Below are 16,071 nucleotides of genomic sequence, written 5' to 3' on the forward strand. Positions count from 1 at the left end.
CCCACCCGCTACTGACGCGGCGCTCCGCCAGGCGGCGCGGTGTGTCGGCGCGCGGGGCACGCCGGGAGCTGTCAGGGTGGCGCGGGGCGGCCGGTGGCGGCGCGGCTCTTCCGGCGGGGTCGCTGAGGTAAGGCGGCTCCCCGTCGTTCTCTTCTTCTTTCCCTTCCCCCCTTCGGTGAGCAGCGGGAACCGAACTCGCCCTTCTCTCCCCGCAGGCGGGCCCGTGTGCCGCTGCCTTCCCTACCGGCTCGCCAAGGAAGGCCGGGCCGGCGGCGCGTCCGCCCGAGAGCGGACAGCAGGTGCGGGGGAGAGCGGCCAGCCCGCTGTGCGCTGTGCGGCAGCTCACCTGTGGCGGCCGGCCTTTCCCGTTGCGCCCCGCCGGCTGCCCGGTAGCGCTGAGCGGGCCCCGCGGTGAGAAGCGCCGGCGCCCGGCCGTGCCCTGCCTGAGGGGCGGGCCGACGCCGTGCCTGCGGGGCAGCCATCCTGCCCGGGGAGACGTCCTCCTCCCCGGGCCCGAGCTCGGGGATGTCCCGCTTTGACCTTGAGCTGTTGGCCTCTGGTTCCGCTGGCCGCAGTGTGTGATGTTTGGAAGGATGTGTGGGCAATGTCGTGTGTCAGCCGTTTGTGCAGCAAGGGGTTAAACTGCCATCTGTTGATGCTGGAGTGGCCTTAGGTCTTGTGGTGGTTAAATTTCGTCTGGTGATGCCTTGTATCTTGTGATGCCCACTTGATAAACATAGGACTGCTTCTGTGCTGCACATTTTTACAAATAACATTTGCATGGCTGTTATAATAACCAGAGGCCTAAGCAGTTAGGCTCTTTAAATATCCTAAAATCTGCTGGAGGTGAGCAGTGCTTCTGGTGAGCTTGCTTTGGGAGAGTCCTTGCATTCTCATTGCTGAGCAATTAGCATTCCTGTACCTTCTTCCCATGTGCAGTAATGCTGTAGGTCACAGATAACCGCACAGTGTGTTTACCTGAGGTCTGCCTACAGGAGTGGGAACGGATGGAAGACTGTTAAGCCACAGTGTCCTAAATGTTTGCAGGTAACCAGGGCTCTGTGTAAGACTGAGTAGTTTGTAATTTTGTTGCCAGGCCTCCATCTGTATCTGTTCTAAATGCCTATGTATCTAAATATTTACCTGGACTAGCTGTCAAATGTCCTTTAAATATGGATACATTTCCATAAAACAGGCTGAAATATGGTAATATTCCTCTGCACATCTAATGATAGCGTGATGTCTGAACGCTGTGGTTATCCAAAAAGTACAGTCACCTTCAATATAACATGGTTGAATGAGGGCGAGTGCCACTTTAGAAAAAGGCAAAATGTCAGCAGCATAATTCCTGGTTTTCTTCTAACTGAAACGAGAATAGGCACTTCTGGAACCTAAGTAGCTTATCAATGAGAAATGGGTGAAGAAAGCTGCATCTCTGACTTACAGAATGTCATATTTTCGCAACCTGTTGGTGATGCTTGTGACAGCAGGTATTTAAACAGCATCTTGCACAAATAAATAAGCATACGTCTTCCAGTAGGGCTGTGGCTGTACATTTTAGTGCATGGTTATGTTCATAGGAGAGGTTATATTTATTTTGGCAGTGCTTTTTTTGTGCACAAATGCTGGCATACTGTACTGACCACTAGAAACACTCATCACATGCACTGCAAACTAAACTGGTAAGAATGCAGTCTGTCTGGTATAGGTGGAATTGTATTCATCTGCCATTATTACTTAATTAAATAAGGGGAGGGGGAATGATTCTCTTAGTTCATCGCTGGCTTCGTTGTCTTGACCGGTTTTACTGCTTCCCACCTTTATTTGTAGAGTCTTCTCACTTATCGGGGGAGGGTTGCTTGGGTGAGACTGAAAATGTTCATTACTGTTCTACCTTTGTTGTTGCTTAAAAAGAAAATGTTTTGAAAACAGTTGAGATAAATAGGAAATAGAAGAGACAGAATTTAGAGACAATAAAAAGAGGGAGCACCTGCTTAAGTATGGAATGGAAGAGCAGAACTTCATACAGTGGAATTTATTTGTATGCATTTAAATTGTTTTTCAGATTAATAGTCGTGCTGCCTTGACTTGCAGCTGAGAATGTTTTAAACTATAAGTAATAGAAATAGTTTTCTTCTTTTCCCCAAGCTATGGGTGAGAAACGGTGAAGAATAAACTATTAGTCCCCAGTATCTGAAAAAAGAATGCAACACCAAAACTACTCAGGAGATGATTTTGCAACACTGGTCAATGCAACACTATTTTTATCAGTTTATTCTAATGTGGTTTATTCTATAGAATCATAGAATTACTCAGGTTGGAAAAGACCTTGAAGATCATCAAGTCCAACCGCAGCCTAACCAGTAGCCTATCTCTTAAAAAAAAAAAAAAAAAAAAAAAAACAACCACAAAACAGTACCACAACAACAAACCTCTGCTAAATCATATCCCTGAATACCACATCCAAACGGCTCTTAAACACATCCAGGGATGGCAATTCAACCACCTCCTTGGGGAGCCCATTCCAGTACCTAACCACCCTTTCTGTAAAGAAGTTCTTCCTAATATCCAACCTAAACTTGCCCTGGCGCAGCTTGAGGCCATTTCCCCTCGTCCTGTCACAAGTCAGTAGTGAGAAGAGACCTGCCCCACTCTCACTGTAAGAACCTTTCAGGTACTGGAAGACAGCAATAAGGTCTCCCCTCAGCCTCCTCTTCCTCAGACTATGGTATGTGCTTTCTCACTAGAGAGATTTCAGAGTATCTGTGTAGTTGAGCGTGCATAACTGGAGACACTGATGGATTTTTCCATTAGTACAATTTTCTGTAACCAGGAGGAACATTAGACACTTGTCCTTTTTTAAAAAAGCAAAGCTAAGGAAAGGTGTTTTATCTAATTTGATTTCTAGTATCTTTATAAATCAGAGAGAATGTAATCATTTATGTCCTTTCTGGTTTACTTCTGAGAACAAGAAGGCGAACAAGTTCTGGTCCAATGGAGTTGTTTCCAGAGCGGTCATAAGAAGACTCTACTTTACAAAGCTCTCTGTAATCCATCTCCTGAACATGTGTGATCAAACACATGGCGAAATACAACTACAGTCTAGGTTATATGTGGGTATGCACGTGGCATGCACGCTTACTTCAGAATTTAAATGGGCATCAAAAGATAGAACTCAATTGGAAAGAGAAATAAATGAATTAAGATTTCAAAGTATAAGAAAGGAAATTAGAGTGTTACCCAAATGTGACACTGGTAAGACTCAGTATGGAGAACTTATGACAAACATTTTTGTGAACACCAAAAAGAAATATCAGGGTTGTTTGAATCATAGAATTACCCAGGTTGGAAAAGACCTTGAAGATCATCAAGTCCAACCACAGCCTAACCATAGTACCCTAACTGTTAACAACCTTCTGCTAAATCATATCCCTGAGCACCACAACCAAACAGAGACAGAATGCCAAACTTACCTGAAGCTATGTATTAGAACAACAGGTATGGGTGAGTTTTGTTTAATTCTTCAATTTTAAAGTTATCGTGAGCAAAGAATGAAAAAGAATAGATGAATAAAGGAATACATGATCAGGCTTATTTATTTATTTATTTATTTCAAGTTGGTGGATTTTGCTTTAAATTCAGTAATGGAATGCTGAAGATGTCACAATGTGAACTCAGTGTTACATTGGAAGCAAGGCTCCTCTCTGAGGAGGAGTATAGGTGGTAACTCAATGTAAAGCAATGAAACTCATGTGGTTCTTCGTTGTTTTCCAGGCTGAAATGTATGTATGAATTGGCGAACTCTTCTTTAAAGCAAATGCAGTACAAATTTGGGTTTAAATGGGTTTATGTTGTTATTGTTGCTGTGGTGTTTTTTGTTGTTGTTGTTGTTGTTTGTATTGTTTTTAAACTTCCTTACTGCCTTAATTGGATTTATTAGTTGGCTGACAGTAAAGCGTAAGCAAGAGAAAAAGAATACCTCAAGCTAAGTCTGCAGTCAGTAAACGGTTGGAGGAGGTCAGAAGAGCTAGGTAGTTAAAGTCTTTCCAATTAAGGGTGTAATGGCCACTTGAGGCAATGGGGCTGAAACATATAAAAGCAAAAATTAATTGCAGTTCATTTTAGAAACCTTTTCTTGTTCCTGTGTTCAGATACCTGGAGAGAAGGTGGCTCTTTCAAATGATGAACCTACCAGTTGTTGCACAGTAGGGTGGGTGGGAGTCGAGTGAGTACATAGACAATGGCAGGGAGAGCATGGAGCTCACTGTGGGCAGAGGCAGCAGTGATGCACAGCAGGGGTGCAGGTGCACGTACACTGCAGCACAAGCACTCACTTTCCTGCTGTTTTCTCCAGCCTTCCAAATTTGTGTGGTTACCATGGATCTAGCTATGTCAGATAAATACTTTCCATATTCTGTTCAAAGTAACACAAACAGCCTGTTTTCCAGTATACGGACTTGTAATTGCTAACTGTGACGTTGTCGATTTGATTGTGGACAACTGAAAAAGGCTGCACTAATACAGCATGGTAAGCCCAATACCGAGTGTCAGCCTGGTAGCAATTGGTTGTGCTGCAGGGAATAGGTGATGGACTACATGTGTTATACTTCTGAGGTAGGATTTAATGTTTCCCCTTTGTCTTGACATTGTCACAGTGACTGACTTACTCTGAGTGGTTACTTTTCATGTTTAAATCAGTCAATACTTAAATGTTATATCTTGCCATTGGAATTACTGAAATGTCAGCACGGGGGTTTAAATAAAGGTTACACTACTATAGAAGACAATCAGAAAATACCTTTACATAGATTGTTTATTCTTTTTTTAAACAGATGCTTTGCTGTTAGATTTTCAGTTCATTATAAAGACTGTGTAAAGCTGAGGTGAAATGAAATTTAAGGAAGAAAACTCTGCAAAAATGTCAAAACAGCAGAGGTCAAATTCTGAGTGCCTTTCTTTCCTGCAAACGTGTATCTGAATAAGAAGGAAATGCTGACCGTTTCTAGATCTGAGATCTTGATTTGTGTCCTTAAATACTGAATAGAGAAGCTGTTTACTCAAAAGGCTTGCTGGATGTTCCTTAAGAATTTTTGAGCTTGTTACTTATTACTCTTGATGAACTTATATCTGGTGTATGTCAGACTCTAGAATACCATAAAAGAGCAAAAGCAGGAAGGACACCTTGCATATCTTATCTATTCCCATTGGAATTCTCTCACTGATCAACTGAGAACCTTTTGTTCTTTCTTCTGTGACTTCCCATGTATATAAAGGAAGAAAATAATTACCGTGTTTGTATGGGCAGGTGTTTGGGTTCTTTTAAATGTAGTGATAAGCTTGTTTCATAGATTCTGAAGCCAGTAGGGAGCACATCCATTTAGTTGTTTAGTCTTTGTACTACAGGCCATGTTTGTTGATTCTCTCGTTCAAACAAGAATTAAATGAGAAAGTCTCTCAGAAAAACATTTCACGTTGATTTAGAAGTTGTCAATATGAATAATGACATTAAAAAGAATATGAACACCTGACCGGGTGTCATTTTTTTTCTGTGGAAAAATAGTTCATACCTCATCTTTTACATCTTTCATCGCTGTATTTAATAGCAGCTGGCTGAAGCAACAAGCTCAAGCTGCTCTGCAAAAGGCATGAAGATCTGTTTCTAACACATTCTGAATATGAGGACTCTGTAATTCTAGAAACAGATTTAGTCATAATTGGAAAGGACTTGTGTTCTCTGTGTATTCAAATCTCTTTGTGTTAAGTACAGTTAAATAAAAATGTTTCTGTGGTTATCAGTTTGGTATGTGGGCACAGCTTAAAATTAAACAGCAGTACTGTGAAATATGAAATCTTTCTTATCTGCTTTTTGGTTATCTGTTTTTCTTTTGCTGTACATTCCATAGCTTGATTCACCAAATAACTTCTGCTGTTTTTGTTTGACCTTTGATCATCTTGAATCAATCCAAATTGTTGGCTTTCAGATTCTTCAAGCACTTCAGGAAGACAGTCCTGTTTTTCACTCAGCCATAAGTGGCTGCATTTATGTGTTAGCTGAGTAAAAGATGATAATGATGCTTTCTGGACTCAAAAAAAGAAACAACCAAAAACCAACCATTATTCGCTGTGTTAAGTTCTTCCTCAATCCTTTGTGCCTGGGAGAAGGAAAATCATATTGCTTTTGTACGTTGGTCTTTTCTTCTTTTTAGTGTTAACATTTTACTTTACATTTGGAGATCAAATACTGGCAGCCTTGCTATGGTCTCTTTGAGAAATCTGTTGGTATTCTATAGCTGTTTCAAAGCAAAACTATTCCCTTTCTGGCCTTAATCCAAAGAGAATATAGTTGTTATAAAATGAAACCACATGGAATAAACCTTTAAGTAAAAAAATCAGGTCTAAGTCTTTTGTGCCATTGGGATATTAGGAAAACTATTGGTTTAGCACTCAGAATATATTTTGAAATAATACTCTGCATTTCTGTTCTGCCTTGGAGACAATTTGTCATTAGCCTGACATCAGAACCAGAAGTGCAAAAAGGTAGTAGGTGTAGACCTTGTTATTCACTCCTGCTTTGTTAGACTTTTACTCCTTTTGTCTGTAACTAAGTACTTTCTTCTTTTTGCTGCTTTCCTTGTAATGCTGAGATGTGAGCAGAGCAAGAACAACCTGAGAAGTAAAGCAGAAACAAAACTAAAAGAAAGTAGTGTGGAATCTTGGTTGTTCTCAAAGAGATAAGGTCAATAGAATGAGGGAAGAAGACAGAAAGCATCTGGTACTGTGACACGAAGGTTGGTGGTTAGTGGCATCTTAGGGTTCCCTCTGCACTACCTAGTATGGTGCTGTGCTGCCTCTGACTAAAGTAATACTACTTTTATAAAATGTTCTGAAAAAAAAAAAACGAGGCTCTGGAGGGTTAGAGATGGATTCGTGTGGATTGATCTTCAGAAGCAACTGCTAAGTACAGGGACACAAAAAAAAAAAAAAAAAGGGAGCAGAAATCTGCTAGAGTACTTATCTGATAAGCTTGACACAGCCATGACATTTCAAGTCTGATTTATGGCTGTCTGATTTAGAGATGTTGGAACACGCTTTCTTCACATTTACCTTATGGAGTGCTGAAGAGAGAAAACATACTGTAATGCTATAGCGTGATGAAAAGTACAGCGACAGTAGTGGGCTGGCACAATCCTGGGCTGCAAGAAATGAGGACAACACAAATACAGCAGACACAGAAACAGGGAGATAAACTGCTTACCTTTAGAAGGCCTCATGTGGCAGGGATCTCCAAAAAGATACTCTCACCTCCACTGCCAGCCCTTAAATGAGGTCTGGGAGGGGGGGGGAGGGGGCTTCACCCCTTCTGGTCACGCAGGTTTGTTGCATGCAGCTGAGCTCCCCTGGGTTGGCTTTGCCTTCCCACCAGGTGCTCAATCACTGTTTCAGGCCATGACTTAGCAATTCCACTACAAGTACCACTACAGTTTATAGTGTTGAGGGTTTTTGTATGAATTTGCTAAAGAGTTGGCTTTCAGGCAGCTGCAAATGGTGAGCAGCTGATCCCAACCAAGGCTTCAATGCTTAGACAGTGATGAGCTCTTATGAGAGCTATTGATGGAGTTAGGAAATAGCACACTGTTTTGGGTAGAGTTCTGCTTGAAAGAAGAGGTAGTTAAAATATAAATTTAAGGATTTTGTGTCCTCATTAGGAGTTTTAAACTGACAATATATGATAAAAGGTAAAAAAAAGTTTGTTTTGGATCCACATCATAGCTGCATTTATTACATGAAATAATACAAATTGAATTTTCAGTCTTCTTTAACTCATTCAAAACCTTGAACTTTACCTAGTAGAATTAAAAAAATATATTTTTATATCCCTCAGCTGTAGAACCACCAGAAATCAGACAATCATTTTTTATTTCTATTAGTCTTTCTGCTCTGTTATTTCATAGACGCTTCTGATTTCAAACATTGCCACTGTTTTGCCATACTGCTGCTTGAAGAATTGGTGCCAATGAGGCTGGCTCTTCAGTCATGATGAAAGATCTCACTAAAGCTGTTGTTTTCAGCATGATTGCTATTTATTGTACCTGGTAGGCAGTCTTGTGAATGCAATTTCTTTACTGTTACTGCTATTTCATGGTTGTTTTTTATCTGCTTCACTCTATGATCACACATACTATTTTCTTCCTGCTTTCCTTTAATCAAGACGGTGGAGAACAGCGTTTGTTGAGTGTGAAGTCTTTTCAGAAGTTGAATATCAGAGAGTTCCCAAATGGCTTCAGATAGAAGGGACTCAGAAGTCTCCTTTCATAGAAATGGTACAATTGAATTTCCCATTATGGATCGTAAGTGCTTGAGGCTGAAGTAGCATTGAAAGTGTGTGTGCGTGGGGAGAGAGAGGGGGGGGGTGGGTGGAAAGAAAATAAAAATAGTGATTGAATTTCATGAAATACTTTCATAGGGCATAAATCATTTATGAGGTGCTGTTTCACAAAATAGAACTGTCATGAACAAGAACATCTTAGTTACCTCGTGTAAAAAGTGCGCGATTAAAATATACAGGGAACATTTCAAAAGCCTCTGATTACAGGGCACTGTTAGACTTACGCTTCTGGTATGTGTGAGCGATAATAAAAGAAAGGCTGAGTAGAGTGGTATTTCTGAATTGGAATATGAGTGCTCTAGAAGGGCTGAGGCATGAAAGTGCTTCAGAATAATGTGTGAACTTATGTGCGCGCTTCGGTCTTCTACTTGGAAGTAATTCTAAAAAGAAATAAAATGGTGTTCTCTGTTTTCAGAAGGGCTGGTGGGGTTTGTTTTGTTTGTTTTGTTGTTGTCATTTTGTTTGCTTTTCCTTCTGCTGATGGACTGGCTCAAAGGTGGGGAAAAATAAGAATCCTCTTGTTGTATTGTTTAGAATATAAAGCTTTTGGGGGTAAGGCATTAGTTTTCCAAGTGTTTCTAACTTTTTTAAGAGGATTTGATTATAAATATACTCTCCTGTTTTAAATATCTGTGGGCAGTATGTATGCTTTTTTGTAGGATTTGCTTTAAATAGCCTAACTTCAGTTTGATATTTCTGTGATACATTTCCTGAGGAAAATGTCTCGTTCTCTGAATGAAATTGATTTAGTCACGTGTCTCTGTTTTTATTTGCTTGTGTATTTTGAACAGGTAATGATTGTACATGAATTACAAGCTGGTCTCTAGTGGGGACACTGTGGGAGGATGAACACAGAGGAGCTGGAGCTACTGACAGATTCCAAGTATAGAAACTATGTAGCAGCAGTTGACAAAGCACTGAAGAACTTTGAATATTCCAGTGAATGGGCAGATTTAATATCAGCACTTGGAAAGCTGAACAAGGTATGTCCATCGGGTGCCTCTGGGGAAAAAATTCAGGAACTGACAAGGAGTGTACAATAAATAATACAAAAGAGTAAGGTTTCAGCAGGGTGCCAACATGCCTGCAAATATTCTACAATTTGAAATGTATGTTGAGTATGGGCAGAGAGCAATAAAATCAAGCAAATGACTTTCTGAATCTTACAGTCGAATGCTCTCTTATCATAAGTAAGAGGGAATGTTGTCTGTGTTTCTGGTGCAACTAAGTGCAACATGTTTTTCATAAACACGTACTTTTGATCTCATTTAATTTTACTTAAAATGGTGTGAAAAATAGAAGCCTGTTTAAATATGAATATTTTAATATGGTTTATGAGTTACAGAATTTGTAAACTATTTGTTGACCAGAGAATGCTATTCTGATTCATGCTAATAGTATGCTCAATGTGGACTATAGCTATTAATAGCTACTTACAAATGCATACAGATTCTGTAAGATTTTGTTCTGATCAATCTGGTGAGGAGTTTCTAGGCATCTTCAGTCAGGGTCACAAAGTTCCCTTTACATGTGTATTTTTTGCCAATGTGAAGCTCTACAGAATTTAGTACAGAAAAATACAGGTCTGAAGTAATTGCGTTTTGTACTTTTAATCCTATGGAAAATCAACATCAGCAATATTGTTGGCAATATCAGTGGGATAGTTACTTTGTATAAACACTGCCTTTCATAGAGAAAGCTATGATATTTGGAAAGAATAATATAAAGATGGTAGTATAAATCTGTGTCTTGAAGTATTCACGCAGGTTTAGGCAGTGTTAAACTCTTGTACGTTGCCTTTATAGAGCTTTTGAACCACTTGGTTGTGAATTCTTTGGGGATAATTTTAGTAGTTCTCTTTTGAACTACTGGCAGTGTCTTTTGATGAATGTAGACTGTCATTTTTGTCCTGAGCTGCCATAGCATGATTATGGCAGAAAAGGCCTAGTAAAATTCTGCAAATAAGTTGTAAGTGCAGAACTTACTGCAAGTGAAGTTTTGAATGCCTTGACCTTTCCAGTTGTAATGGATGTACTGTACAGATGAGAGGCATTGCAAAGAAAAAGCTCGGTTTGTTGTGTGTTGTGACTTATTGGCCATGTTTGGGAACTGATTTGGAAAACATGCATATGATGTTTAACTTCCCCATTTTGTTCTGTTTTTCTTAATGCACTGATTTGTTCATCAGGTACTACAGAACAATGCAAAGTACCAGGTAGTCCCTAAAAAGCTGACTATAGGAAAACGCTTAGCACAATGCCTTCATCCAGCTTTGCCAGGTGGAGTTCATCGGAAGGCTCTTGAAACATATGAAATCATCTTCAAAATCATTGGACCCAAACGGTTGGCCAAAGATCTTTTCCTCTACAGGTACTACAGTTTAAACAGTCATATTTCAAATGTATCATTGAAATTCTCTTGGTTTTCTGCATTTTATGTTAATAATACTGATTTGTTATATGGCAAGAATCAACTTTTTTTTGCTCAAGTTACTGATGCTTGTGTAATACTGTTCTTCTGAATACTGTATATCAGAAGACGTACAGGTTACCTAAATTTCCCTGGGAACAAGCTCTCTTTTGCTAAGAAACCTGGAATTCATTATTTCTTCACTGAAATAAACAAAACTTTGTGCAAATATCTACAGTAATTGAGGTATTAACATTTATTTACTTTTCTTCCATTATTTGAGTACAGCTTATTACAAGAAACTTACTCTTCTGAGCTATCAAAGCAACAGTACTGTTTCTTTTGTTAGAATGCTGGGCAAGTACAAAACATCTTGCTGCCTGTCTCTGGGATTGAAGATAATGAAGGTGAAAGAACCTTGAAAAGAGGGTGTTGTGAAAATATGTTTCCTAAACCTCCAGCAGGTTCTGTCAGATGGAAAGCAGGATGTTAGCTATTTATATGCAAGAAATCCATATGTATGCTGATGCGTGCACACAGAGTCACATGTGGATTTTAATCTTCAGCTAGCCCTAGAGGTTGATATTTCATCAGAATTCTGTTGGGTCTCAAATTGATGAGGTAGCAGAAGTGTACATTAATGCTCAGAAACAAATTGTATACCTTAAATTCACCTATTCTGTCTTGCGTGGGCAATATGCTCACAAATAGTTGCCTTTTCTTGGAAGGAAGAATCTCAGTTCTATGTTGGTTATCATTTCTTAAAAATTTCTTTGAACATGTTGCTCATTTTTTTTTGTTTGTGCTTCGATTCAGTAGCTGCAGTATCTCAGTAACAGTAAGTTCTAGGACAGAGAAAAATGCTACCTTGTGTAATGTAACTAAGAGCCATTGTTGTTGATGCTTGGGGGAGACTAAAGCATTTACATTATTGCATTATCAAAGATTCCAGTATTTTTCATGTAAGCAGAATGACTGTGTCTAAGCATCTTGAGGGATGAGTAGTAGCCTTACAAAGAAAGACTGTGAAATAGCATTTCATTTATTGAACAAAAAGGGCTTTTCTACAGAAAACAGAAAAACAAAACAGTTGAGAATGGCAGGACAGCATTTCTTATGGATAAAGGCGAAAATAGATTATACAGTTATACAAAGGCTTTCAGTAATATCTATAAAAATTGTATCCAAAATGATTTTTAATAGTAGATCTACAGGCATATATTTTATGTCATGTAGAGAAGATGATGAATAGACAGTCTGAAGAAGAAAAAAAAGAGCTTCAGACAAGAGTCTTCATTCTCTTAACATCAGTCATCAATGATTTTGATGATTGCATTTTGATATGCACATATTTTTGATTACTGATGTTATTTGTAATCATTAGTTATATTCAGTACCACTAGCAAAAATGTTTTCATTACGTAGAAAGCTCTCCTTTGTTTAACTGATTGTTTGCTCCTTTTATGAATTTTGATTTTTCAAGTTAAATGCTAAAACTTTTTTTTTTCTGTAAGTATTTTGTAGTTGTACAGTTATACAGTCAGTAGGTAAATAGAGGTTATACAGATGTTTTATACAAAATATTATCGTGATAGAAAGATAATCTATAATAAATGGAAAATGCTCACCGATGTTGAAGGTTCACAGCAAACTCCACAAAGAAGTGATCTCCAAAAGAAGATCCTGCCTTAGTGGTAGTCAGCCCTTAAATGAGATCTGGGAGAGGTGGAGCCAAGCTCCACCCCTTCCAGTAGCACAGCTGAATTACCTTCACCTGTGCTCCCACAGCTGACTCATTGCTTGCCTCAGGTGGTTAATCAGAGGTTCAGGCTGTGATCAACAGTTTCCCATACAGTTGGAAACATAAACTGTCTCACTAGAGCAATTTCAAAAAACATATATATGCATACACATATTTTTCCCCACAGTTCTGGGCTATTTCCACTCCTTGCTAATGCCGCTATGTCTGTCAAGCCGACGTTACTGAGTCTGTATGAGATTTACTATCTCCCTTTGGGGAAAACTTTGAAACCGGGTCTGCAAGGACTGTTAACTGGAATTCTGCCTGGTTTAGAGGAGGGGTCAGAATATTATGAAAGGTAAGAATGGATACGCTAATAAATCAATATGACTGATTATTTTTTTTCTTTCAACTTTTCATTAAATATTTGTAGATATAAAGAGAATTGGCATTAAGTAGATCTAGTGTTATAATTTGGTTCTGAAGATGTATAGCATGTTAGGAACTAGAGAAACTACGAACTACTCAAGTCTAGAAGCACTTCTTTACTGTGCAGGTGATGGAGTGCTGGCTCAAAGTGCCCAGAGGCTGTGGAGTCTCCTCCTTGTTGCTCTTTAGGAGCTGTCTGGATGTGGTCCTTCGCACCCTGCTCTGGGCATCCTTGCTTGGGCAGCGACTGGACCACATGTTCACAGGGCCCTTTCAACCTTAGCCATTCTGGGGTTCTGTGAATGTATTTCTTGTTTCTTTCCCATGGATTTCTACCAAAGTTGTATTTGCAGTATTAGTCCTAGTCTAAAATACGTAACTGAATTCAGGATGCACAGCCCAAGGTTCTATTGTTAAGATTTATTCTTTACCATATCTAAATTATCATTAGGACACCTACATTAGAGACAGACAGCGATGATCTGCTTATTTGCATAGGTTATTAATATATTTTGAGCAGAGTGGTCTAGGAGGTAATAGTTCTTACCTTAAGTGGGCTTAGGCTTTCTGGGCATCTTGGCCATAGTGTCTGGTGCATTGGGATCTTAACAAAACAAAGGATAAGTTGTGCTCCAAGTCTTTGTGTTAGTGGTGTTGTTAATGTGCTTGCATATTCTGAGTATTTCCAAGAAAGTTGCTTGGAGCTCCAGACGCTGGGATTTTACAACTTGTACGTGAAGTGCAATTGTAACTGTACCTCTTTCCTTTAGATACAGTGTAGCTGGTATGCATACTTCAGTAGGTAAGGGGCTACTTCTTTGCTACATTGTTTCGATTACGCTCAGCTTGTCTCCCAAGTCTGTCATAGTTGTGTGAAGGTGCTGTCACATGAGGTGGCAGAAATGAGGGCAATGGATGGGAATGCTCAGTTGTTATGCCCTATTATTGCCAGAAATGCTTGGTGCAAGGAATGAGAGAACAAAAGCTGTATCCTTGAGTAGCTGTGCTCTCCTGTTCTGTCTTTAGCAACAGTTGCCTTAAGTAGCAGATAAAAGACCTCTTTGAACATAAGGAGAAGTTGGACCTTCTGTAGGCAAGCAGAAGCATCTTATAAGCCAGGCTGGCTTGCTGGGTTATATCATTGTGTCCAGGTTGCATTTAGTGTTTCAGAACATGATCAGCCACCCAAAATACAATGTTAGTCTTCCTGTAAGAAGTCATTATTTATTTATTAGAACTGGGGATAGAGGCGAGGATTGTGATGCATGACCTAATTCACCTGATAACTCTATTTTGCAGAACAAACACGCTATTGGAGAAGGTTGCCTCAGCTGTGGATCAGTCTGCATTCTATAGTGCTCTCTGGGGTAGTCTTCTTACAAGCCCTGCAGTTCGCTTGCCTGGAATCACTTACGTTCTCTCACATTTGAATAGGAAGCTTTCAATGGAAGATCAACTCTATATAATTGGCAGTGATATTGAATTAATGGTAATGTTTTATTGACACCAATAAAATTGGTGTTAGACTTGGTTATGTAATAGCATACATCCAGGGTAGCTTAGATGCCTTCTGTATCTTTGAATATAGTCTTTGAAAATAAAGAAAAAATGTGTATTTATTTGTTATATCTCCAATTAATAATCTGATGTTTTGGGGTACGATAAGTGTTGCAAAGCTGAATTAATGTTTCAGAAATACTTAGGTTTTACGTAAACCTGTCTATTCATTAATTGTTAGTTAAAAAAAGTTGCTTTTTGTATTTCTGAAGAATATATAATATCGTTTTGTTCTTTAATATACTAATATTATAGAGCAAAGGTTTAGTATTTATATAGTACAGGGAATCTGTTGATTGTGTTTCCTCAGTGGTAAAAAAATAACTATTCCTGTTTTTATCTTGTTTAACTATTTAAAATTATTTTCAAATAACTATATTATACATATCGCTGTATTTATAAGCAACTGTTTTTATTTTGTGAATGTTCACTTACATCTACTTAGAACAATTCTGTTACTTTAGGTGGAAGCAGTAAGCACATCAGTGCAAGATACCAGTGTTTTAGTACAACGGAGCACACTGGACCTTATACTTTTCTGTTTCCCTTTTCATATGAGCCAGGTAGGCTATTAATATAAGAGATACTAATTAACAGACTCAACTGCTTAATTATTAGCAGTACTTAGAAATATTTATTAATGGTTTATTCCATGCTTGAATAGAGTCATGTGTAAGAGTTGCTCTGATAGGTTTGGTTATTCTCATGTCATGGTCTTGGCCCTTGTTCTTTCTAACTTTATGCATTACCTTTTAACTTTTGTGCCCACAAACCCAATGTAGTGTTATGCCTAATCAGGAGCTTTTAATTTGCCCTGTTTTGATCTGCAAACAAGATGTTAGTGTAATTTGCTTCATAGGATTGTTTTACAAGGTATTTTTGTTAATTAGAAAAAAATGAGTGGTTAATGAAGTCAAGCAATTTTGCAGTTCATAAAGAGTGCATACTGTTACTAAGAGTCTACTCAAATAATAACTGTATTTGGGAGCATGGAATTAACTGTTTTTGTGTACGCTAAGCTGCTAGATGAGAGAAAGTGTTACTTTTCATAATTAGAGTCATGTTTCTAACTTCTTCAGGCAACACGTCCCGACATGATCAGAATTTTGTCAGCAGCCCTTCATGTAGTACTGCGCAGGGATATGTCACTCAACCGAAGGCTTTATGCATGGCTTCTGGGTAGGTTTGTTTTACTAGGTAATTTGTTTTAGTATTGACTGGAAGTTGAAGAAAAATGTGTCCACTGGCTGCATTTTGTGTTAAGGAGAAAAAGGTTATTGGAAAAGGGAAATATCTTTTTTGTTGTTAGGAAGAAGAGCACTGTCCTTCTCTGTTGGCATAACCAGTGTGGAATGTCATTCTGGAACTATTTCCTGTTACATAAATTGTTTGTGCATTTTCCTGTGTCAGTGGTTATGGACCTCATTCAGGAAGAAAGCCCAGTGTAATAGGCCTGCATGAGTGGAAAGGAAACTTTTGTCTCCCTAAAATCTTACAGCGGAAGAAGAGATAACAGGCATTGCAGCATTGGACAGTTGGAACTTAGCAG

General features: G+C 39.0%; 1 protein-coding gene across 7 annotated transcripts in view; it reads left to right on the forward strand.

Annotated features, from left to right (window-relative positions):
* The window catches only part of DOP1A (DOP1 leucine zipper like protein A), a 65,356-nt gene continuing 49,285 nt past the window's right edge, over window positions 1-16,071 (forward strand). For 6 of the 7 annotated variants that reach the window (XM_072330844.1, XM_072330843.1, XM_072330837.1 and 3 more), the window contains exons 1-7: window positions 1-127; window positions 9,178-9,369; window positions 10,575-10,756; window positions 12,724-12,894; window positions 14,265-14,454; window positions 14,987-15,085; window positions 15,602-15,701. In XM_072330844.1, coding sequence (XP_072186945.1) covers window positions 9,232-9,369; window positions 10,575-10,756; window positions 12,724-12,894; window positions 14,265-14,454; window positions 14,987-15,085; window positions 15,602-15,701 — 880 coding nt within the window. In that variant the 5' untranslated portion in view covers window positions 1-127; window positions 9,178-9,231. Of the gene's footprint in view, window positions 128-8,207; window positions 8,322-9,177; window positions 9,370-10,574; window positions 10,757-12,723; window positions 12,895-14,264; window positions 14,455-14,986; window positions 15,086-15,601; window positions 15,702-16,071 lie in introns of those variants that run through there. The other variant, XM_072330839.1, reaches the window with a different exon arrangement.

This window comes from Excalfactoria chinensis, chromosome 3 (assembly GCF_039878825.1).
Source record: "Excalfactoria chinensis isolate bCotChi1 chromosome 3, bCotChi1.hap2, whole genome shotgun sequence".
NCBI classification, from domain to species: Eukaryota; Metazoa; Chordata; class Aves; order Galliformes; family Phasianidae; genus Excalfactoria; species Excalfactoria chinensis.